The 27,286-nt window shown below is 37.4% G+C and overlaps 1 protein-coding gene across 1 annotated transcript in view; it reads right to left on the reverse strand.

Moving 5' to 3' along the window:
- The window catches only part of Pdxk (pyridoxal kinase), a 165,530-nt gene that overhangs the window by 39,398 nt on the left and 98,846 nt on the right, over window positions 1-27,286 (reverse strand). The window contains exons 6-7 of the mRNA XM_090390325.1: window positions 22,369-22,454; window positions 14,080-14,228 (exon numbers count right to left, since the gene is read on the reverse strand). Of these exons, the coding sequence (XP_090246451.1) occupies window positions 14,080-14,228; window positions 22,369-22,454 (235 nt within the window). The remainder of the gene's footprint in view (window positions 1-14,079; window positions 14,229-22,368; window positions 22,455-27,286) is intronic.

Below are 27,286 nucleotides of genomic sequence, written 5' to 3' on the forward strand. Positions count from 1 at the left end.
TCCAAGACTGAATCTTCAGGTACCTCCTTCTGCTCGACATCCATGTTTTCTTGGGTACTACGGGGGACTTCCCCTTTCCTTTCTTATTCTTTTCTTTCATAATTACCTTTGTTACTTGTGGAGCATTAGGAGGTACTGATATAGGAGTGGCAGCTGATTGGTTTTTCTGTGCAGGTTTTTGAGAACTTAAAAGATAATGCACGATGGGAGTGAAAAACTCCTTTGGAGGAATGGTCATGTCCGTCTGAGTTCCAGCAGAACATCTCCCTGCTACCTTCTGGGCGTAGGTAGGTTTGTTGATATTCAGGGGTTTCACCAATTTCCTTGCCTCATGGTATGATATATTTAGCTCTGCCTTCAGCCGTGGAATTTCTTTTTCTTCTTTCCACCTCTGGCATGCTCGTAAGTATGCCGGGTGTTCTCCCTCACAGTTAATACAGGTTGGTTTTGCGGCTGAACATGCTGTTGTTTCGTGGTCCTTTGCACCACATTGAGCGCATGCAAGGGCTCCACGGCAGGCCATTTGAGAATGTCCATACTTCTGGCATTTAAAACACCGTAAAGGGTTCGGAACATATGGACGCACTGAACAATTAATGTATCCAGCTTTAATCTCATCAGGAGGTTTAGGAGAGTTAAAAGTCAGGATAACGCTCCTGGTTTTAACAATTTTTCCATCCCTTCGCGCAGTAATTCTCTTGACGGCAATAACTCCCTGTGGTTTTAATTCGGAGCAGATTTCCTCCTCGGTTACGTCGAGAAGGTCCCACTCCGAAATGACACCTCTCGATGAATTGAGTGTTCTGTGTGGTGTCACTGTTATAGATGTTCCTCCGATTGATGTTGTTCGGAGTAGATGTTCAGATTGCCTGTCATTTTTAGTTTCAATTAAAAGGTCTCCAGAACGAAGCCTCTTAACTGATTTGGGTGAACCTGCTATCCCATCTAACCCTTTTTGAATAAAAAAACGCAACATTTTACCAATCGGTGTTTCATTGGTAGAATGCATAATTAAGAACCTTGGGACAGGCCCTGATGGTAATTTGGTTCGCTGCCTCTTTTTAGCAATAATGCTATCTGCCTCTCTGTCTAAATTTTCAGAGGGACCGGGTTGGGGCCCCTGAAGAAGTAAGTTTATCAGGATTCATAGAAATTTTATTTGGTTCAGTGCCCGGGCTCCCCAGCCACCATGGAGCCCAACGGGACACCCACTACCCAGCAAGCAATAAATGCGCTCAGGAGTGGGACGCCAGGGCTACCCAGACACCATACCCGCACCGCCGCCAGCCTGAATCCTGTCCCTCGGACCGTGAGGGTAGGGGCATGGCATTGACACGGTTGACCCTCGCAGGCGAGCCTACTAGCCAATTGATCCTGGCCAGGCCTTCCAGGACCTCCCGTCTTGTCGAAGCAGGGGCCAAAGTGGTGTATTGAAGCTGGGCCCCTCAACCACCAGGATTTCCCTTTCCAAATTTCCACGGGTCGCAGCGCACGGCAAACACGCCGTGCGCTGCGACGCTGTAAGCCTGGAACTTGGGCTGTGGGCGTTGGATCCCAGTGATGCTAGTCTGGAAGTCCAGCAGCATCACTGGGAGGTCCCCTCACCACGTACAGGTGCCCACGTCGAGGGGTAAGGACGGCAATACAATCACTGAAGAAGCAGGACATCTCACAATTACCTGTGATTCCTTTTAGAAATTAAAGGCAGTTTTTTTTTACTCCATGCAGGCTGAAGGGGTTAATTTTCCACTCCATTTCATTTGCCTGTGTACCATGCTACTAAAATAGCATCTCAAACTTGTAGGTCCATGGGATTAGTAATGAGTGCACAAAGCATTTTGTTCAGGTTTCTCAACTTCTTACTCCTTAACAAAGGCAGGTCAGAGTTCACATCTACATCAGTCTCAAAAACACTTAACATCAGAAAATCTGGATCAATATGATCATGAATGAAAACAAAGTTTACAGTGGCAGCAGAGTAGCAGCAAAAACTTCTCCTGACTCCAGAGAAGGCATGGCCCATGATGTCTGCTGGTAGGTGTATGATCTTTTTAATGTGAAAGACATTATTTACACTCCTACTGCAAGAAAACACTGTGTCTGGATAAATATTATAATTAAGTTCTAAAGAAATTGAATCAAAAAGTGAGCCAGAACAGAACTGATTTGAAAATGACTGGATGGCAACATTGCATCATGACAATACAAAAGTACACACAGTTTAAACTGTTGAAGAACATTGTTGAGCAAACACTACATGATTTGAGAATCAAAACAGTTTCCCATTCTCCTTATATTTCAGTCATTTTCCAATGGGTATTTTAAGTCATCTCTCAAACAACAGCTTCTCAATAAAATAATGCTTTATTATTTTCAATTTAATTTGTCTCAATATGTTTTGATTACTTCTCATATTTAATTTAATTTCATTTTATTCAATTTTATTATCCTGCATACCATAAATGCTATCATACCAAAAGGCAGTTTTTTTGGGACATGCCTTTATTAGTAACCTACCCCCAAGTGCAGGATATTGTGACTACAAAATATGCAAATATTTTGGCCAATAAAGTTGATCAATGGTTAGTCTGGAATTCATTTTAAATGTGTAAAGCAAAACAAGCACACAGAATGAGCTAAAAGAATTTCAGAAAGGTATGATAGCTGGATATTATGTGGGGAAAATGCTTAGGAATTAAACATCATCCTAATAATTGACAACATTCTAAAGCAATGGAAGTTCAGAGGTGACACTGCAACCAAGAAGTGATCAGTAGTGTAAAAGACTGACCAAGAGGAGCTGATACACTTTTAGATGACTCTGGTTATCTCAGCCAACAAGCCCTTGATAATAAAAACAAATGCACACCAGTAAATGGCAAGATGCAAGACATACTGAACCTGCACTTGTGTTTGGGTAAGGTGGATACTTAAGAGAGTGCTTACTACTTAGGTGTGAAATAATTCATAACACCTCCTCTTCCCAACTTCACTATGTGGAGGAGGTATCATTGTCTTAGAGTATTTCTTGTGGTATAGACTAGGTCAACTGGTTACATTGTATGGAACTAAGGATGCTACATCCTGTATTGATATTCTGGAAAATTCCATATGCCCTACATCTGGAAATTTACTGAAGTGATTCTTACACCTTTTAACACAATAATGCTTAATATCTCAAAATAATCACTGTGAACCTATGATTTGAAAAGAATAAAACTGGAACACTGTAGTGGCTGGCACAGAGCCCCAAACCGAACCTTACTAAATATCTTTGTAATGAAGTTGGAATGCAGAATTAGGGCAAGACCAAGATTACCTTCTTCATTAGTGGCTCTCATGAATGCTTTAAAGCAGAAGTAGAGCACAACACCATCAGCTTTCTAACAAAAATTAGAAGAAAGTCTTCCATGGTGTGCTGAAATTGTTACTACAGCCAAAGTTTTTTTTTTATGAAGTTGGGCCAACATCGCTATTATTTATTTTATTTTTTATTTTTTTGAATAAATACAAGTGTCCTATAATTTTTAATAGAACAGGATACTTCAAAAAATTGGATAAGAAAAATTTTTGCTGTTTTTTTTTGTTTCTTCTGAAAGTTGGTATTACTGAACTTTAATGGATAAATAGTGTCAACAAGCTGAACATTTTAAGATGCAAACTTTTTTTTTTAAAGTCTATTTTAGTACTTTAGAAATTTGACTTTACTTTGCTATGAGAATGTGTATTTGGTACTACTAAAGCCCAATGTAGTCAAGCACAAGAGTGTAGTAATGTATACACATTTTAGTGGCTTATAGTTTAAGCCCCACATGACTGTTAAATATGGTTAAACAATTGTAATTTTCTTCTAGTTACAAAAATTATATGTGTCAAATGATTCAGTGCTTCTTTATTAGCAACCTACGTAATTATTTTTTTAATAAGTTTAAATGAGCTATACGGGAAAAAATATGAAGAATGTCAGTGAATAAATATAGATGCAACTACATGCAATGAGGGAGGCTAAACTCTGGATGTGGGAAAAAAAGAAAAAAAAAAAAAAAAAAACATTTGTTAGGTTTCATACATTAAAAATATCTATGGGTAAGTGTGCATTTAGAACATTCATACTTTTTGGGAGCATGTCTCACAATACATAATAAACTGTTTCTATTCTTTCACTTCTAACACTGTAAAATCTTTCTTCTCATTTGGATTCTCATCCATCATTACAAATGAGGATGGACATTCGATCTGTCTTCTGCATCTGAACTTCATAACCTTTTTACTAGAAAGATTGCTATTTCAGACATCTATTAGCTGATAAAGTAACTTTCAAAACTGCTTGTGAAAGGTTCTTTTTAGAAGGATTTACCACCTTCATCAAGATTGTTTGCAACTGAGACTTCTAAAAGCCAGAAAAACAAATTCCTCTATCATCTCAACCAAAAAGGTTCTTCAAAAAAGGCGACAATAATTGACACACAACCTGTTTCTAGTCAGCTAAAATAAATGCATATAGCTCACTCTGTTGGTTTTTAAGGGTTATATTCTTTTGAATGAAATTCTACCCTAACAACAGCAGTGTCATATATGCAATAATTCTTCACAGAAAAAACATATTTACAAAACTTTCATTCAGATGCAAAAATATTTATTACCTTAGATGACCTACTTTGAATTACTTTTGTTTCCTATTATGTTGGTGAGCAGAGATCTCGTCCTGCTAAATACATTTTTAGAAAACAGAATTCTGTCAGTCCATTCTTCAGACAAGTACTCCTTTATATTAGTTTTTTCATTCAGTTCCATATTAACACCAAAAATTCCTTTAGTTCAATCAAATTCTGAATTAGAGAATTCTAAGATTTTCTCAATTTCTTCACCCCAAAACCTGAATACTTCACTTCTAACAGAGTATAAGATGTATAAGTGTTACTTCCAAAATGAAGAAAACACAACTGTTGTGTGATATTAACAAATGAATATAAATATTAGTTTAGTTTTTCAAATTGTTTATATGAAGTATAAATAGATAGCAGGACAATGATTACAGTAAAAGGGTTAGAAGGGCACAGAAAGATAGAAAACAGAACATGGAGAGAATAAGAACAAGAAAGGATATCATGGAGGCAAAATTAAGGAAAAGGATATCACTGGAAACAGATGATTAGATAGATAATCAAAATATAAATGGCAAATAGGTAGTTTAACAGACAATATAAGGAAAACTGCTATAGAGGCATATGATGCAAGAAAGCTTATACAGCATTAGCCAAAAAAAACCCTTTCCAATTCACCCATCCATTCACTCCAAAACTTTGTCTAGTTCTTCCTTGAATTTATTTAAGCTAGCAACTTCCACAACAATAGATGGAAGTTTGTTCTAGCAATCAACTACCCACTGGCTAAAGGCGATTTCCACCCATCTATTCTACAACTGTCTTTCTTCAATTTGAATTTACAGCCCCACAAGTTCGTAATCTCAGCAAGAGGAAGAATCCCATCAACATCGAGCCTGCTCAAACTGTTCAAGGCCTTATACACCTCAATCAGATCACTTCAGAGGTGCCTAGGCTCCAGACACTGCAATTTGCAGAACTTTAGCCTTTCTTGGTAAGAGGATCCCCTTTGTTCCTCATCAATCTTGTTGCCCTCATCTTTACTCGTACTAGAAACTCTACATTCTTCCTAAAATGAGGCCTCTAGACCTGTACACAGTACTCAAGGCAGGGCCAGACCATTGCCTTATACAAAGGGATAATCACTTCCTTTTCCCCACTAGCAAAATTCCTGTATATCATTGACAAGACAAGACAGCATGATCTTCTCTGGCAGCCTGTCTGCACTGCTCAAAAAACTTCATATCTGACTGCACAATTATCCCCAGGTCTTTTTTGGTATGTTTATCTGGGGTTATTGCTACCCATATGCATTTGTCAACGTTACACTTCAATTTCCACTCAGCTAGAAAAGTTGGGCAGATGAGCCCAACTTTTCTAGACCCTGTTGCAGCAGCAGGGTCTAGAAAACAACAATAAGCCCAACAATGAACCCTGGGGGACGCCACTAATAACATTAGTCCATGAAGAACAGCATCCATTGATTACCACTCTCTGTGCTCTCCCACTCAATCATCCCTTTATCCATAGCAACAATTTGCCCTTAATGCCATACTGCTCCAATTTGTACAGCAGTCTTCCATGTGCAACAGTATCAAAAGCCTTCCTGAAATCCAAGTATATGATATCAAAATTATTTTTTGCATCCAGTTCCTTTGTGACCACATCATAGTATTCAATCTAATTGGTCAGACAAAACTTCCCCTTAGCAAACCCATGATGTGTCTGAATTATTATTGCAATCTTGTCCAGTTGATCCTGCAATGCTTCTTGAACCAGTGACTCCATTATTTTCCCTGGAACAGAAGTTAAATAGGAAATATGATATAGAGGTGTTAAGACCTAGGAAACTGTAGGCAACAGGGATATAAGAGAAATGGAGGAAAGAAAGAAATAGAAAAATACCAATATCAAAGATGAAGGATGGGATATAGGGAAAATACCAATAGGCTTAGACGAATAACAGATAAATCAAGAGAGGAATGGTTGGATGGATTTTGTAGGGAATTAAAAAAAAGGTCAAGAAAATGATTTCATGTATGAGAGAGTAAGGAATATGAGCATGGAGAAAAAGGGAAGGAATGAGAAGATATTAAGAAAAGCAAAGAGATAAGAGGAAGATGGGGGAATATATAAAGGAATTATACATCAAACAAGTGGCAGAAAGCGTATTTTTTTTTTTTTTTTTTTTTATGAGAATCCCAAACACGAGAGGTATTATAACCTATAGTACTTAGTACCGTACTTGGGTTGGAGGTTGAGAAGACGAAAGAAGATATTTGTTGATATTGGACTTGAACTTCTGTAGATTGTAATTTTCAGGAAATACGTATGAAGCAAGGTTGTTCCAGAAAACGGCAGTTGAATGAATAAATAAGGAAGATGAAAAGTTGGTTCTGTGGGTTTGAAGTTGGACAGTAAATGGATGTTGGCTGGTGGCGGCACGTGTTCGGACTGTTTTGAAAGAGAGAGCTGGAATTATAGAAGCCAATTCAGAAGAACAGTGCCCATGGAAGTATCTGTAGAAGAGGCATGCAGCAGAAACAGTGCGTCTATGAGAAAGCGAGTGGAGAGACTCTGTTAGAGATGAATCATTAATTAACCTAACTGCCCTCTTCTGAATGGAATCAAGAAGCCTGAGAGAGGTTTTGGGGGCACCACCCCAGATGTGGGAACAATATTCCATGGCAGGGTGGATTTGCGATTTATACAGAGTGAGCAGCTGTTTGGGAGAAAAGTAACGCCGAGAGCGAAAGAGAAAACCAAGTTTTTTAGATGCAGAGGAAGCAATATTTGTAATGTGCTTGTGCCAAGAGAAATTAGAAGTCAGGGTAATCCCCAAAAGAGATATATCATTTTGCCTAGAAATCGGAGTGTCACTAAAGATAAGCATAGGAGCAGAAGAATCCTTTTTGCGAGATATAAGACAAGATTGAGTTTTAGAAGGGTTGAAATCAACTAAGTTGTCTTTGCCCCACTGGAGAATTACCTGAAGATCGGCATTTAAGGAATTGGCAGCAGATTTTCGAGAACTTGAAGCTGATTGAGCTGGACAAGGTTTCTCAAAATGGAAAGTTGAATGCAATGTGCTATCATCGGCAAAACTATGGATAGGATTTCCAGTCAATGGAAGAAGGTCATTGATATACAAGAGGAAAAGAGTGGGGGAAAGAACTGAACCTTGGGGGACACCGGCATTAGTGGAGAAGTTAGAAGACAGAGAGCCATCTACCATCACCCTCAGTGAGCGATCAGAGAGAAAACTGGATAACCAATTACTAAAAACAGTTGGCAAACCATAAGATGGAAGCTTGTTTAGAAGACCTTTATGCCAAACACGATCAAAAGCCTTTGAGATGTCAAGAGCAACTACTTGTGTTTCACCGAACCTTTCCATTGAATTAGTCCATAAATGGGTAACATAAGCCAGAATATCACCAGTGGATCGACACTGACGGAATCCATACTGGCAATCGTCGATCAGATGGAAGATTTCTAGGTAGTTTAAGAGTTGGCGGTTAATTGATTTCTCCATTACTTTAGAAAGAGTAGAAGTAATTGCAATGGGATGATAATTGGATGGGAGGGATTTGTCACCCTTTTTTAGGAACTGGCTGGATATGAGCAAATTTCCAAGCAGAAGGAAAAACACCTTTGGAATAAGAAAGTGAAAAAAGGCGGCAAAGAATAGGAGTAAGTTCAGGAGAACAGGTTTTGAGAACAAGTGGAGAAATACCATCAGGACCTGGAGCTTTCTTAGCATCAAGATTCATCAAAATCCTTCTGATATCCTTTTGACGGAAGACCACAGGAGGCATTGAATGGAGCGTGTTAGGAATGGTGGGAGGTGTTTTACCAAGATCATTAATACATGAGCTCGAAGAAAAATGGGATGCTAGCAGGTCAGCTTTATCCTTGGCTGAAGTGACAACAGAACCATCTGGTTTGGACAGAGGTGGGAGCAGAGATGGGCAAAAGTTGCGGCCAATAGCTTTGGCAAGAGACCAGAATGCTCGGCTACCATTAGCGCAAGAAGCAAGTTTTCTACTCTTAGCCTGTTCAAACTCTAGTTTGGACTGATTAATAACTGCTTTACAATTGTTGCGAGCTTTGGTGTAGGCAGAAAATGAAACTGAAGAATTAGAAACAAGCCAATTACGATATGCAACGTTCTTCTCTAGGACAGCCTTAGCACATTTATTGGAAAACCAAGGTTTAGATAAAGGACGAGATTTTAAAGTGGAGTGTGGGATAAAGGATTCCATTCCTGCAAGAATAATTTCACTGACAGGATCTGAGCAAACATTGACATCAGAAGTTTTGAAACAGTAATCAGACCAAGGAAAAGAAGAAAAGAAGTCTCGCAGGTCATCCCATTTTGCATTCTTGTAATGCCAAACAATACGAGGTTGGGAATAGGCATGAGATAAAGGTTCCATTGAAGAAGAGACAATCACCAAGTTGTGATCTGAAGTGCCTAAAGGACCTCTCACTTCAACCTTGTACTTAGAAGGGTTGTTTGTGAGAAAAAGATCAAGCGTATTGGCTGTATGATTAGGATTGTCCGGTATTCTTGTAGGTAAATGAACAATCTGTGCTAGGTCATTAGTAATTGCAAAAGCCTCAGCATCTCGACCTGCTGGTTCGGTGTGACTAGAAAACGGAAGCCAGCTGGAGTTGTGAACGTTAAAATCACCAAGGAAAATTACCTCACTGTTAGGAAAGTTGGACTGGAGAAAGTCAAGTTGCAAAGAGAGGAAGTCAAAGAGGTCCAAGTGATTAGTGGAGTTGGGAGAACGGTAGAGACAACAGATGAATTTTACACAGTGAGGTAGAGAGATTTTAAGCCAGAGAAGATCAAAGAGAGGAGATTCCAAATTGCCAAGTCTCTGACAGGGAATATCAGAACGGACATATGCACAAGTACCACCTTTGAGGCGAAAGGAATCATACAGCAAATAATTTGGATATCTGAGATGAGAGTAGTTGAATCAACTGATAACTGAGATTCAGTCAGAAAAAGTACATGGGGTTTGGAAGACTGCAAGTGGAAATGGACATCGTTGAGATTAGAATTGAGACCACGTATATTTGTGAAATGAATTAGGAAGTCCTTGGGAGGTTTAGATCTTCTCGCAGATAAGCTTGCTCTATTATTTGGCAATTCATGGTGTATTCAATAGTAAGAAAAAGTGGGTGGGACATGCTGTATGAAGTAATGAAATTTTTGGATATGGCGTACATGTGGTAAGAATATACCCAGATCCCTGACATAACGTGGCCTCGACAATGCTCCCCGCATACACACTACTCGGACTCCCTCCAGTCACTATCTGGCAGAGTAGAGGTAGCAAGATTATACACTAGCTGATCCGGAAGCTTCCTAGAGAGTTACCAATAGGTTCAGTCCGGTGTACTAACTAGCGGCCGGCCTGCGAACACCGTTTTAGAGCTGTACCCTCGAAATGTAAGGAATATTGGATCTCGCCACGACATTCATCATAACCTCAAAAATCATCAATCATACTGCATGATGGAAGAGATAGGGAAGGGTTGGCCGGAACTTAGCTCTAGAGACTAAACATGGGTTCCACCACTTCAAGCCTCCAATAAGCAAAGTGGTGGTATTTCACCGGTTGATGAGAGTCATCTACCACCTAGTACTGCCTGGTAACATAGAGGGGCGGCGTTCCTCCATGTGGTGTGGGCGCCACACCTCGACCCCTGCTTACGTTGGTTCACACCTGGGTGGTCACCCACCATGTACTTGTGCATGAAGGTTATACCCAGGATTACTAACAGTCCCACCATCGTGAAGGTGCAAGCAGAGGATTTGGCTGTCATAGACCGTTCGGACTTCGCCGAAATTGGGTCCACTTTGACTTGAGTGTCACCCGAATATCAGTTCCATCAGCGTTTTAGACTCCCAGGTAGCAAGAACAGCTTGTCTGGCATATCTAAGAGAATGTCTGTGACAACCTCAAGGACCAAATTCGATAGGACCAAATCAAATTTGATTTGGTCCTCAAGGACCAAATCAAATTCGTATGATTCGATAAAGTAGAAATAATGGATTAAGACAGCATGGAGCCAGTCGTAATGAAACAAGAGGTAATTACAGAGCCAAAGGAAATGAAGGGAAATAAGGAATTAGGTACTGATAGAGTTTCAATGGAGTTTATAAGGTTACTAGAGAAAATGGGCTTAAGATACATTAATGTATCAGCAAGGGGAAACAGCCTAAAGATTTTAAGACTACAGTAATGATACCAATAGAATATAAAAGTCATGCAGTGAAATTTAAATATTTTAGAGCCCTTTTTAAGTTTGGTATTACATGTGGCAAAGATAATGCCAAAAATATTAAATAGAAGGATAAAGGAAAATGTGGGGAAGAATTTGATTTCAGGAGAAGAGGAGAAAATGACAAAAAGACAATTCTGTTGCAACAGGCATAATAAGAAAATGAGATGGACAAGGGGAATGCAATAGGCATAAGTTGTTGTTATTTGGTTTTTAGGAGCATTAGCAACTAAGGCCATATTGCTCCGTGGATATGTGGTGGTCATTCCTTGACCTTTCCGCGTCCTCCGTATTTGGTGGTCATGGGCGTGAACCCCAGTCTAATCAAGAAGCATGTGCTACGCACTGCTGCTCCTGCCCACCTGGCTACGGAGGTGCCTAATAGGCATAAGTGAATGTTGACAGAAATACAGCTGGAAGTGAATAAAAATATATGTATATGTATTACAGAGCTGAAAGTAGTAGTAGTAATGGCAAATAATGCAAAAAAAAGCTAGCTTATATAGCATCAACAAAAAAAAACAAAAAAAAAAACACTTCACCCATCTGTATCCTCCAAAAATTTGTCTACTTTTCCCTTGAATTTATTCACACCATCCACTTCTACAGCAGATACAAGCCTGTTCCAACAATCAACCACTCGTTGGCTGAAGGCAAACTTTTGCACATCTATCCTGCAACCATTCCTTCCTCAACTTGAATTTATGTCCTCTCATGTGTGTAGTCTCAGCAGGCGGGAGAATACCATTAACAATCAGCTTACTTAATCCATTCACAGCTTTAGATACCTCAATCAGATCTCCCTGTAGGTGCCTGGTCTCGAAACACTGCAATTTGCAGAAACTGAAGCCTTTCTAGGTAAAAGCACCCTTTTATTCCCTTCACAAATCAGGGTGTCCTTCTCAGCATCCGTTCCAGCAGTTCCCTGAAAGCACAGAAATGCAATTATATATATCTGCACAGAAATGCAATTATACTGCAATCGCACATGGATTTGTTAAGGTGCAGTCTTAACCAACCAATTTGTTAGATTACTATGATTCAGTGACCAAGGAACTGGATCCAAAAAATAATTTTGCCATCATATACTTGGATTTCAGGAAGGCTTTTGATACTGTTTCACACAGAAGAATGCAGTATAAACTGGAGCAATGTGGTACAAGTGCAAGTCACTGCTTTGGAAAAAGGATGGTTAAGTGGAAGAATATAATGGTTATAAATGAGAACTGCTCTTTGTGGACTAATGCTATTAGTGGAGTTGATCAAGGTTCAGTGCTGGGCTGATTGTTGTTTTCAATATTTATCAATGATATTGATGAATATACAAATGTACATCAGGATTAATGTCTAAGTTGGTAGACAATACAAAAGTTGGCAGGGTGGTTAACAACAGTCATTAGGGTGAGTTACTGCAACACGATCTAGGAAAATTGGGTCAATGGGCTGAGAAATGTTGACAAATGCATGGTACTGCATACGGGTAGCAGTAACTCCGAGTAACTTATGAACTGTGTGGTACTACACTGAGGGTAGTGGAAAATGAAAAAGGACTGGAGGTAATTGTGCAGTGAGACATGACATTCTCTGAGCAGTGCAGAGATGTTGCAGGACAGTTCATGGGGTTTTGCCAATGATATGCAGAAACTTTGCTAGCAGGGACATGGAGGTGATCATCCCTTTGTACAAGGCCATGATTAGCATTAGCATTAGCATTAGTAGAGGCATATGATGCAAGAAAGCAAGCTTATTCAGCATCAGCAAAAAAAAAAAAAAAAAAATTAGACCACATATCGAGTACTTATACGGATCTGGAGGCCTTTGAAAGGATGTAGATCTGCTGGAATGTCTGCAGAGAACGGCAAACCAGACTGGTGAAAGGAAAAAAAGAGTGCCTTATCTAGAAAGGCTATGGGGTCTGCAAATTGCAGCATCTGAAGCCTAGGTCGCTGTGGGGAGATCTGAACTGAGGTGTTTAAAGCCTTCAATGGATTGAGTAAGCTGAATGTTAATGGCATTCTTCTACTTGCTAAGACTACACATGAGCATGCATAATTGAAGTTGAGGAAGGCTGGTTGCAGGATAGACTTGCGTAAGTTTTCCTTCAGGCAGCAGCTGGTCAATTGTTGGAACAGGCTTCCATTTGTTGTTGTTGTGGAAGTGGATGGAATTCATGGAAGAACTAAACATATTTTTGGAGGGTATGGATTGGCAAACTGTGTAGGTTTTTTTTGGCTGATGCTATATAAGCTTGCTTTCTTGCATCATTTGCCATTACTACTAGTACTACTATATCCTAACACAAAGCATAATGTTTTGTCTTGTGCTTTCCACATTTCATGCAATGCAGACTAGCCACCCTGATAGCTGATTCACTAACTAGAGATGAATTGCAAAATTTTAATAGGGACTATGAAATTGTTTAAAAATTAGCCAAATTTAAAATATAGCCAGAGTTTTACCATATTTTGTAACAAATGACAAAGAAAAGCTGTGTTAAAAACAGTGAATGGGACAAAAAATTTATTCTGGAAAGCGGAAAGCTATGATCTTGCTCAGAATAATCACCCGAGAGAGCATAAATTCAAATTGAGGAAAGACAGATGTAGGATAGATGTGTGGAAATTTGCCTTTAGCCAGTGGGTGGTTGGTTTGTGGAAGTTGATAGCCTAAATAAATTTAAGGCTGAGCTGGACAGGTATTTGGATCGAACGGAGGGGTGAAATGGGAGCGTTTTTTTTTTTTGCTGATGCTGCATAAGCTTGCTTTCTTGCATCATTACCTCTACTAATGCTAATGTGTCAGAGAGTTTTTTCCTATTTCATGGTAATGATTTGCCCAATTGTGCACTCGTGGGCTTGACATACTTGTTGATATATACACCTTTTCCACTGTCTCTACTGCTTTGTGCCATTCTCCATGTAATAATCCAGGTAACAAGACAGCCAACATATCCCATTGTTCAGTAGAAACGTTAGTAGCAATCCCTAGATTTATACTCATATCAGCATGCAACTTAAATTTAGACAATAGAAACATGTTTTTATTTGATTCACCCTTGTAAAATTAATATTAACTTACCATTGAAAGAATTAAATGATTTGCTTCACAGTTATATGTAGAGAACTTGCATTGCTTTAAGCAGTGTTCACATAAAAATATATTGAAAGTTTACCTTTAAATGTACTTCCAAAACCCAGAAGATAATCTTTATCTCCTAGGTCAGAGCTTGTAATAACAACAGCTGGAATTCCTCTGCTATGGAGAACTTGCATTGCTTTTAGAGCATCATTTTCATTATTAATTGTAATCTCACTTAGAAGTCTGGAAAGAAATACATAACACAACTTTTAATTAAATTTAAATATTAATAAGTCGATTTTTAAAAGAGTTCTATTTTTATTTAATAAAATAAAGACCTTAATAGCATTTCAACCACAGTAGATTGAAATGATAGGTTACCACACATCTGTCTGCTGTCACTGGAGAATTGCAAGCTTGACAGTAACCATTTTAATTCAAAATGAATTAAATTATTTCCCTAATAGGGACCTTGAGCCCCCTGATGGGATTGAGAAAGTTGTGGGTATAAATTTGGTTTCAATTAAACTGTAATAAGAGACGTTATCATTGAGGGACACATACACATTATAATCTCACAATCCAACCATGTATGAAATGCAAAAAAAAAAAATTACAATTTTTGCAACTTTTTTTGTGACTGTTAAGTGGCTGATATTTCTCCCTCTCCAATGCACACAGAAGTTGGTTATGTGTACCATGTTCCACAGACTTTCCTTGCAACTCAAAGAGATTACAAATGAATTAAATCTTTGTTATCAATGTTTCATGAAACATGGCTACTCACACAATTAATACTAGGTTAATTTGAAGTTCAAGGGACCAAAATACATCTGTTTTGATTGAAACGGATTCAAAGAGAATTTTTCAAGTAAAGAGAAAGTTTCAATAAGATACTCTTATTAACACTGTGCAGAATTTTCATAATCTCTTTTAAAGTAATCTTTTACTTGTGTGTTCTTGGCTAAGAATGTAAAATAGTTAAGAATTCTTTTCTCATGTTAACTTAATTTAACATAAGAGATTTTGTTAGGTTAGTCAATAAGTGAAATGTAATAACTGTGCTGTGCCAAAAAATTCAGTAACTTTCTTGCATGTGATAACAAGATTCCTAAGTTTCATTTTGGCCACCATACTAGTCATACAGTTCAATATCCACAAGCTGTACGTTAATAAGAGTGCTATGATGTTTATTATGTATAAATGTACATACTTCAGAAAGAGATCCACATATCAGAATATTACTTGCTGTTTAATACTGTTAATTAATGGGGAAAAAAACTGCATTTCTCTATTTTTTTGTATCATTGTTTTCTGTAAATTTTGTAATGTAGCATGAATTACAATATATGAGCCAGTGATCAGCTTGACATCACTTTCGAACAGTTGAGAAAAGTAAACTGAAAATGCCCAATGTTTGAGTACATCTGAAAAAAGATTTACTCAAACAATGGGTAAATTTATTTTTTAAAAGAGATAAAAAAAAAAAAATTTATTCTTTAAATTCTTATTCATATAGGCCTTTGATTTAACTTTCCATAAACGATAGTTTTCTTTGTACGGTTCCATGAACCTGTAATAAATTCTTCAGAAATTTTAAAAATAAAAAAGAAAAAGTATGAACTGCTATTTTTGTAAAGATCCAGAATAACAAATTGAGGAATAAGGAAAGAGTTTCACTACTAGATACTAATCTGAAGCAGACAAAAATTTAATATGAAGAGGATACATTATGATGAATACAGCAGACTCTTGATTTACCGGGATCGGATTAACGAGGACACTTCAAGACTCCAAATTAAAAAAAAAAAAAAAACCAACCAGAAATAATAAAATTCAAGTAATAACTAGAATAGCTACAAACAGATATTTTTCAAGTCATCAATAATGGACAAGAAGTGACATTATAAGTCATCATTGGGAGATTAGTGTGCCTATTATCTTGCAACCCCCGCTGTCTTCCCACCCACCCACCACTCAAAAAAAAAAAAAAGAGAGACCAAATGTTTAGTTTGTTTTAGTGCATAGTGTTGATTGTTGAGTTCCATCGCACTGCAAAAGGACAAATTTTGTTTCATTAATTATGTCAGGAATGTTGGAATTTTTTTTTATAGTAACTTTCTCTAATGAACCATAATAATGTTGGTGACCAAACCATACACGAGATTGTAAAAAATAAAGGGAAGTTATTAGATTTAAAATCAACATCGAAAAAAATAAATAGTAGTAGTAGCAGTAGTGGCACATGATGCAAGAAAGCAAGTGTAGGAGCTTATGCAGCATCAGCCAAAAAAAAAAAAAAAAAAAAAAATCACACCATTCCCTCCAAATGCCTGTCCAGTTCTTCCTTAAATTTATTTAACCTATCAACTTCTACAACGACAGATGGAAGTTTGTTCCAGCAATTAACCACCCACTGGCTAAAGGCAAATTTCCGCACATCTATTCTACATCTGTCCTTTCTTAATTTGAACTTATGTCCCCGTAGGTTGGTAATCTGAACAAGTGGAAGGATCCCATCAGAATTCAGCGTGCTCAACCCATTCAAGGCCTTATAGACCTCAATCAGATCACCGCGCAGGTGCCTAGTCTCCAGCCACTGCAATTTGCAGAACTTAAGCCTCTCTTGGTAAGAGAATCCCTTCATTCCCCTCACCAATCGTGTTGCTCTTCTCTGTACACGCTCAAGCAAATCTACATCCTTCCTAAAATGAGGCCTCCAGACCTGTACGCAGTACTCAAGGCGTGGCCTGACCATTGCCTTATACAGAGGGACAATCACCTCCTTTTCCCTGCTAGCAAAATTCCTATATATCATTGACAAAACCCCATGACCCGCCCTAGCAGCCTGTCTGCACTGCTCAGAAAACTTCATATCTGACTGCACAATTACTCCCAGGTCTTTTTCATTTTCTACCACCTTAAGTGTAGTACCACACAGTTGGTACGTTTCTCTGGGGTTACTTCTACCCATATGCAGTACTTTGCATTTGTCAAGGTTGAACTTCAGTTGCCACTTCTTAGCCCATCTGCCCAAATTATCTAGATCCTGTTGCAGTAGCACACTGCCATTACTGTCATTAACAACCCTGCCAACCTTTGTGTCATCTGCAAACTTCGACATTAAGCCTGATATACCTTCATCAATATCATTGATAAATACACAAAACAACAGTGGACCCAACACCGAAACCTGTGGGACTCCACTAATAACATTAGTCCACGAAGAGCAGCAACAATTGATTACCACCCTCTGTCTTCTCCCACTTAACCATCCTTTTATCCATTGTAGCAACTTACCCTTAATACCATTCTGCTCCAATTTGTACAGTAGTCTTCTATGCGCAACAGTGTCAAAAGCTTTCCTGAAATCCAAGTATATGATATCAAAATTATTTTTTGCATCCAGTTCCTTTGTGACCACATCATAATAACCAATCAAATTTGTCAGACAAGACTTTCCCTTAACAAACCCATGCTGTGTTTGAATTATTGCTGCAGTCTTGTCTAGATGATCCTGCAATGCATCTTTAACCAGCGACTCCATTATTTTACCCGGAACAGAAGTTAAATTAACTGGTCTGTAATTACTCGTGTCACCCTTCGATCCACCTTTGTGAATTGGGGACACATTTGCACATCTCCAGTCCATGGGAACCTCCCCTGAGTCCAAGGATGCTCTCATAATTATGGCTAAGGGTTTGCTTAGTTGCTTTGCCGCCTCCTTTAAAATAACTGGATAGATCCCATCCACCCCAGGTGCCTTTCTTATGTTTAACTTCAACAATTTCTCCTCCACTTTGCTCTCAGTTATTACAAAATCATTAAGCACACTGCTACAATTTGATAACCTTCTTCCATTTTCAAATTGTAATAATTCCTCACGTGTGAATGTAGATGCAAAATACTCATTCAGTTTGTTTGCTATCTGAGCAGGATCATCAACAGTCGAACCATCGATGTCAAGTGGACCAATCATATTCATCCCCTTCCTTTTAGAGTTTATATAAGTAAAGAAATCCTTGCTGTTTTTCTTAGCATCTTTTGCCAAAGATTTCTCGTAATCCGCCTTCGCCTGCCGAACCTCCTTTGTGACCTGATTACAGACTAGCTTATATCTGCCACAGGCTTCTGCGTCACCTGATAATTTATATGCATCCCATGCATTTTTCTTCTCTGTCACGAGTCTCATTAGTTCATTTGATAACCATTTAGGCCTAAACCTTGAACGATATTTCTTAATCGGTATATAAAGTCTAGTAGCTTCCACGATTAATTCTTTGAATGCTTCCCACTTAGAATTTACTGTTTGTAACATCGTCAGTTGATCCCACTGTACAGAATTTAAAAACTGTCTGAGACCACTGTACTCCCCTTTACGGAAGCAAAAACCCTTTCCTTTACCCCTGACGGTAGTTACCTCTTTGAGTAAATCCCACTTCAGCACACTGTGATCACTGCCACCTAGTGGTTCCTTTATCTGCAAATTCTTAATACACAAATGATCACTGCTGATAACCAGATCAAGAGTGTACAATACGCACTACTTGCGTATTGGACATGCGAGTAGTGTGTGGTAAGTTTTTTTTTTTTTTTGTTTTTTATCTATCACCATACTTTTTGCATAGGTTGCTGAACATTTTTCGATGCAGTAAGTCCCTGACTTTATGTAGCTTTGGATTTTCATTACATTATTTATATATGTATATATATATATATACATATATATTTTATATGACTGAAAATTTCAGTGAAGGGGACACACATTTCACCATATTAACGTAAAAAAACAGACTTCCAGCTATCGGGATTATCGTAAATGCAATAAGATCGAGTTTACTACCCGTTTATAATGAATTGCACTAACAGAAAAGCTCAATAAACCAGAAAGTGCAAATTGTTTTACAGTAGTGACCTCCAGAAATGTGCTTCAGTAAAATGCGAGCTTGTGTGGGGTTATAAGTGAGTTTTCGCCCTGTGAAGTTCTTTTCAGAAAATTTAATGTTATCATGGTGCCAGCTAAGAGAATAAATGACAGCAGTACTAGTAAATCTACCAAGAAAAGGAAAGGGATCAAGTTGGATCAGAAAATTTAAAATAATAAGGATGTATGAAAATGATCAAACATTAACAAGTATCACGTGGAATTCAGATTTGTCAGTGGCGACGGTGAACACAATAAAGGAGAAAGACAGAATACAAGAAGCTGTGAAGCAATTGGCATCAATGAAGTCAACTATAATAGGGCTATGAATTACAAATCAGTTTTTACAGTACAATAACTTGTGTTTTTTATTCCTTTTATGTTTTCTTTTCTTATGTGCCACTCTGGTTACTTCACCTCTATCCCCAGATAAAGTTTTTAATTGAACTAATTAAAAATATATAACTACAGTAAACTCCCGCTATTCACGGGGGTTACGTTCCTGAGAAATGTCGCGAATACAGAAAACTCGAATACTGGGTTATGGCTCCCATAGTAATAAAGGGGTTCCATTCCAAAGTATGAAATACAGTATATAAGAAAAACTAGTCTAAAATTTTGTCTATGTACGTATTATATGTACCTTCATGATACGACTATGTACATAGACAGTACATAGTGAAATGCAAGCATATGGCATCGAAATGAAAATAAGAAACAATTTAATATTAAATGTAATATTTATTAGAAATTTCAAACAATCTTTCAAACCAGCGCCTTTGCTAGCTAAAAAACTTATCCCGCCAGTGCTATCACCAGTTTCGCTAAAGTGTTGATAAAGGTGTTTTGCCTTTTCACGAATGATAAGTGAACTTGACGGAATTTTATTTTGAGTTCGGCTTCTATCCACAACCAGCCTCCATAGCCGAGTGGGCAGGAGCGGGAGTGCAGTAGCACACGCTCTTTGAGTAGACCAGGGTTCAAGCCCCTGACTGCTGAATACAGTCGATCTGCCAACCCACACTGGACCAGCGTGGCAGATTATGGTCCATTTCCCTCAGCATGAATTGTTGAGGAGGCTTCCATCCTGCAGTGGGTTGATAATGGCTGCACTTTACTTCTTTTTTTTTTTTCTATCCACAGATTTAAAGCTTTTTCCATATTTTCTAATTTAACATCACGAGTTACAGAGCAAATTTTTGAAGCAATTAGCGCGTTTTCACAGACACTACGTCGGATTTTTTCTTCCGATTTCTTGATTGATCGTATCGTTGACTCATTGATTTTATAATGTTTTGCCACTGAGGAGACACTTTCACCATTAGAAATTTTATCTAATAACTCAATTTTATTCGCTAATGTCATCACCTTCTTTGATCTTTTCACATTTCCCTTGTTATTCGTAGCCATATTTTTGTACGGGTTAGAAAGAACTTGTCCACAATAAAGTCACTTTCTTCCATTAACACAGTTGAAAAAGTCTGTTTTACACCGCAAAACGGTAGATTTATCACTTTTGTAGCATATAAATTTATTCAATTTATAAGCACATAAATTAAAAGCAAACGACGAAACCTTCCATGACAAGCGCATAACACATACTGAACAATGATTAGCAAGAAACATCCACACTTGCGATTTTGTGTCTCCTCTCCCCCCACCCACTGACTGTTTTGACCGGTGAAGATAATTTTAGCTACACCCATGTTTTTTTATGGCAGAAAATGTTTACGGCGCTTTAAAATTCACATTTTTTTAGGTTTCATTTTATATTAAATCAGCGACCGCGAATACAGATACCGCGAATAGCGGGGGTTTACTGTATTTTGTTTCTGAGGATATTATGTGGTTTTTGCAATTTTGGCATATCAGCGATATATTAGCAATATTTTATTAGTCATTCCCGAGTTACATAAAACTCAACTTATGTAAGAAGTCCTAGAACATATCTCTTACATATGTCAGGGACTCTGTATTTTTGGATTAACCGGGAAATCGATTATCCGGGAATTTGTTTTACCGTCTATCCGGGAAAATCGAGAGTCTACTGTATATACCAGGAGAAACCGAGAACCAGTGAAGTGTTTAACATTCTTCCAACCACTACTAGATGGGCCAAATCACAAGAAACTGAAAAATCCAATCAACGTGTTTTGTGTGTAAATAATAAATGCAAATTACGGTAATTTTCTCTCGTTAAATATTTCCTGCATCCTTTTCATATAGATAGAGTATATTAAATTGATTATTTGAAAAATAATCTCGAGTGTTTTGAATAACTGGGATTCTTCTATATTTTGCAAGGTGTTCAAAGCTTAAAAATCGGTTGTTTTTTTTTTAAACGGATAAGTGAACAGTTCTTAAGCCTCTTCATGGATGTATTAATGGCAATGGCATAGTATAAAGTCATAGTCTGATGATAAATAAGCACCTTGCTGTGCAAATTAGATATTCAATAATTTGTAGAAGTGCATATAACTTGAAACAATAAATATTAAATATTTAGCTTTGAGACTAAATAATCTCTATCAAAAGAGATGGCAGAATGGTTAATCAATGATTAATCTTACAAATGCTTTCCACTCTGTCACACAGGCATTATTTCTGCTGTATGCATTTTGTACAGATATATTCATGGGCACTGTTCTTCTGAAGTGGCATTGGCAACTTCACCTCTCTCTTTTTTTTTTTTTTTTTCCCAAATTAGTCCAAATGGATGCCTCAACTAGTCAACATCAAATCACTGTTCAACTGCAAACTCACAGAACTAACTTTTCCTCCCTTCATTTTTAACTATTTGCTTTTGTTCTTTGAATAATCCCAACACATGTATTTCCTGAAAATTACAAACTATGTAAATTCAAGAAATGCCAACATTTATCTTCTGAATCTTCAACACATACAAGGTACTAAAGTATTATAGGTTCAATACCTTTCAAATTTAAGGTCACCATTAAAAAATAAACAAATTTTAAAAAAAGTTAGTCGAAACTTCCAGTTCCTCCTGATTAGGCATGAACAGGATTCAACATAGTTTCCAGGAGCATTGTCAATTATTAAGCAGTTTTATTACAGGTAATTTAATTGGAATACTTTATACAGTGTAAAATTCACTTGATAACAATTCATATGGTTTAATTAGTGTTATTCATATTTCACATGAATTCATTATGAACTTATGTTGGTTTGTTATTTAGTTTTTAGGAGCATTAGCAACTAAGACCATATGGTTCCGGGGATATGCGGTGGTCATTCCCTGACCTTTCCACATTCTCCATATTTAGTGGTCACGAGCTCGAACCCCGGTCTAATCAAGAAGTGTGTGCTACACACTGCTGCTCCTGCCCACCTGGCTACGGAGGCACCATTATGAACTTAATTGGTTCTGAAAAAATAATTAAAACAGAATAGAAACAACATTTTCTTTTTATAAAAATTAATACTAAATCAGAATCTTACTCTGCTTCAAACTGATTAGGAGTAATAAGATCTGCAAGAGGAATAAGTTGATCTCTATATACGGGTAGAAGTTCAGGGGGAACATACTGTAAAAAAACAAAACAAAACAAAAAAATTATGTGATCTTTTAAATGATTATAGGTGTAGGTTAAACTATTATTCAAAAGTTTAAAACATCTCTACATTACAATAACATAACTTTATAATCAGAACGAAAGCAAACTAAATGTGGAGAAGAAAAGCTACTAGTTTTCTACAGAGCTTTTTTTCATGCTGGCATAATAATGCATGGGTAAAAACGAAAGCAAGAATGTATATTAATGCATACTGTTGGAAAGGGTTTGAGATTAGTTGGATATGTCCTGATAAGAAGGTTTAGGTGCTGGGACTTCATGAGATGACCTAAATCCTCCGAGTTATACAGATTATGGAGACAGCTGTTGCTAGCTGGTAAAGAAAGTGAGTGTGTGTGTGTGTGTGTGAAGGGGGAAGACATCAATATCACTGATTTGGGTGTGACCTACATTTACTATGATAGGGAGTGTTGGCTGGGTGAGGATTTTTTGCACTGGTTTGTGAAAATGCTTTGCTTCTTGTACAAAAAAAAAAAAAAATAATAATAAAAATAAAGCAAAGCATCTGCAATACTGCATTAAAGAACTTGATAAATCATTTATTTTAAATAATGGAAATCGTGTTTTTTAAAGTTATAGGTAGTCCTCTAGAAGAGGAATGACTTAAATCAAAACATTTTTCCATCATAACTGCAAAACATAATACGTCTTGTGAGATGCTGTTTGCCCATAATCTCTAATGTACTGTCAGCTTATTCTTGTCCAGCAGCATAACAACAGGGAAGTATAGGTGGAAAAATGCCTCAAGTCTCTCTCCCTATTCAACTTTATATCTGGATAGGTGCATCAGTAAGATTTGCCACGGGCTACTAGAGGTGCCACTGTTTTTGCCAGAGTTCAATTGACTTATGGTGTGATGGCATCAGTAAACCTTGAATGTAGCAATCATATCAGTTACTCTAAGGTAAATGGATGTTCAAGCATCTTATTCAGCCAACTTTAAAATGCCATCTTTGCACAGTAATCCATAATGAACTTGGAGAACCATGAAGTTAACCAACTCTCTTTAGCAATTCAGACAGCACTTCATGATCCCACACTATGGCGCATTCCCCAATTTTATTAGCATTTGTATAAGTTGTGATTGTTCTGATGGTTATTCATGGTAAGTTAATGCTGAACCTATCTGCATTGCATGTTCTCCCATATCTAAAATATTAAATGTTAAACTTCTATTCCCAATAAAGAGACTGTTTCCTAATTAAATATTACAGACCAAATGACTGTGATGAGTTTAATGAACAACTATACAGACAAAGAGAGTGAGCCGGTAAATTAGGAAGTTTTATAATGGGGATTTCAACTTTCCAGATAATAATTAGAACTTGTGGATTGGTCACTCACATGGTAGCATAAGTTTTCTGGATTTATCAAATGACTGTTTTTTCTATAGCAGTATGTTAGAAATGCAACAAGAAAAACCAATACTGTTGAGCTGATTATCAGCAGTGATTCTTCATGCATTAAGAATCTGAAGATAAAGAAATTATTAGGTGTATTAATTACAGGGTATTCATGTGGAGTCAACTTAATGATATAACTATTGTGAAGGGTAAAGATTTTGTTTTCATAAAGGTGACTTCAATGGTCTCAGACAGTTTTTAAATGTTATCAGTGTGACAAATTTATGATTATCAACCGCCAATTCCAAATGCAGTTAGGAGGGTAATTGCGGCAACTATTATGCTTTTTATGCCAAATAAGAGATACTGTTAATGGTTTAGATCTAAATAGATGTTCAACAAACTGATGAAATCAGTGACAGAGAAGAAAAATACATGAGATTCTTATAAACTACCAGAAGACACAGAAACCTACAGTTGTTTTTTTTTTTTAGTTTTTAGGAGCATTAGCAACTAAGGCCATATTGCTCCGGGGATATGCGGTGGTCATTCCCTGACCTTTCCGCATCCTCCGTATTTGGTGGGCACGGGCTCGAACCCCAGTCTAATTAAGAAGCGTGTGCTATGCACTGCTGTTCCTGCCCACCTGGCTACAGAGGTGCCTTAGAAACCTACAGTAAGTACAAACTAGCCAACAAGTGACTAAGGAGGTTAGGAAATAAGGCAGATTACAAAAAGTCATTGGCTAAAGTAAATAAGGCATCTGAGATTGATGGAGTATCAAATTATATTAAAAGAAGTATCAAAAGAGGTAAGCAATCTTTAGCCATAATTATGAGTGCATCCTTGGATTCAGAGGATATCCCTTAAGATTGAAAACGTGCAAATGTCCCCATTCACAAAGGATGAAGTGAGTAATTGTAGACCTGTAAGCTTGACTTCTGTTCCAAGGAAATTAACGGAGTCAGTGGTTACTGGAATAATGGAGGGCCACCTTCACAGGAATACAGTTTATGATGATCACGGCATGGATTTGTTAAAGGAAAATCTTGTCAGAACAATGTGATTGGCTACTATGAAACAGTAACAAGGAAAGTGGATGGAAAAAATAATTTTGATATCGTATACTTAGGTTTCAGAAAAGCCACTGATAGTGTTCCACATGAAAGACTGCTGTACAAATTGGAGCAGCATGGCATTAGGGGCAATTTAGTGCTATGGATAAAGAGATGATTGAGTGGCAGAAGACAGAGGGCAGTTATTAATAAACACTGCTCATCTTGGATTAAAATTATTAGTGGGATCCCTCGGGGATCACTGTTGGGCTCCTTATTTTCAATATTTATCAATGATATTGATGAAGCAATATCATGCATAATATCTAAGTTTGCACACAATACAAAGATTAGCAGTAAGATTAATGTCAGGAATCAATGTATGCTACTGAAACAAGATCTAGAAAAATTAGGCAGATGGGCAAATAAGAAATAGAAATTGAGGTTTAACACTGACAAATTTAAAATTTACAAAAAAGGTACTGCATATGGGTAGCAGTAATCCCAGAACAATGTACAAATTGGGTGGTTACCACACTCAAGGTACCGGAGAATAAAAGACCCGGGGTTAATTGTGCAGTCAGACATGATAATCTTCAAGCAGTGTAAACAGGCTACTAGAGCAGCTCATGGCTTTCTGTTAATTATATACAGGGTGTCCCGTTTGAACGTACCAGATTTTAAATGTCTTACAAAAGAAAACCCAATGCTCTAATAAATGTTAACTTTCATTGGGAAAGAAAACTCAAAACAGTTTATAATAAAAAATAAAAAAAAAGTAAGCAGACCTCTACATGAGCTCCTTTGGTGCAATGAAGAATGTACAAATGATATTCAATTTCAGACCATGCTCACTGTAACATATCTGCACTGATGGTGGCAATTGCCTGTACAATGCATGTATGCAAGGTGGTGATGTTAGACACCTTGGCGGTATAAACCACGTCTTTCACAATATGCATTTCCTCAGATTGCACAGCTATAGCCTAACATAGTCTTTTAGCAGGATGGAGCTTGCAGGTGCACACTGCTCTGAACTACACATTTCTGGATTGTTGGATTGGGCATGGTGGACTGTGCAATCTAAGGAAATGCATATTGTTCAAGGATGTCTAGGTATGTAATGATATCCTCCAAGAAGAAGAAGAGTCCCTTCATAAGACTCCACCCCACATTCACTTTGAGTTGTCTCGAATGTGCTTTTGGATACAGTGCGGATTTCCAGAACCTCATATTCAAACATTATGTCAGTTAATTTTTCCCGAAACATGAAACATTGCCTCTTTGAAAAATATAATATGACTCAAGAAATTGTGGTTTTTGTCGATGCAATATCAATAGTGAAGAATATCAATAGTCAAGAATATCAATAGTGAAGTTTCGTCACTAGCTTGATTTCTTGAATCATTTGCAATTTATAGGCATACAAATTCAGCTGCTTGTGTACAGCCCTGTGCAGATATGCATGGGGCATGTTCAATTCTCTTGATGCATGTCTGATTGAAATAACAAGGAATAATCATGAAGCTTTGACGACCTCCTCTACGTTGCTTCTGCATGCTATTGGTGTTCAAAAATGTCCTGTACCATCTCCATATAAACTTTGAGTCAGGTGCCTTTGAACTGTAACAAGAGATTCACTCTCTGCAAACCACACCAATTCCTGAATTTCTCTTTCACTTATGCCATTTTTTTGAAAAAATGGCAGCAGTGCCACAGCCTCTGTTGCAGCGTGTTTCTAAACATCACCAATGGAACTTGACCATATTCCCCTCTACTAGTCGTACAATGTTGCTATATGTACAATGCATGAATTTTAACTAGCTTTTAAAATCAGGGATGCTCAAAAGGGACACCCTGTATATACAGGAGGAGGAGATTATTTTGTTATATAAGGCAATGGTTAGGCTGCATCTCAAGTACTGAATACAAGTCAAAAAACTCATTTTAAGAAGAATGCAGATCTGCCTGAATAGGTGCAGCAAAGATTAGTTAGGGGCACAAAAGGGTACTCTTACCAAAAAAGACTTCAGTGTTGGCCTTTGCGGCATCTGGAAACTAAGCATCTCCGAGGGGACCTGATCAAGGTGTTTAAGGTTTTGAATGCAGTGAGTAAACTAAATGATTTAAATTAAGAAAGTATGGCTAGCAGGATAGATGTGCAAAAGTTTTCTCTCCACCAATTAGTAACTAATTGTTGAAACAAACTTCCATCTGGTATCATGCAAAAATGTTCATATGAATATTATTTTATAAATATTGATATTAACATAGAACGTATTGAGCATTACAGCTCTGGTTCATACTATCAAACTAAATAATTCTGCAGAATAAACATAATTTTTACATTTGTTTATATAATTACAATTTTCAGTGTTTTTTTGGG

The sequence above is a fragment of the Mastigoproctus giganteus genome, chromosome 1, assembly GCF_048544385.1.
Source record: "Mastigoproctus giganteus isolate SK-2022 chromosome 1, ASM4854438v1, whole genome shotgun sequence".
Classification (NCBI taxonomy): Eukaryota; Metazoa; Arthropoda; class Arachnida; order Uropygi; family Thelyphonidae; genus Mastigoproctus; species Mastigoproctus giganteus.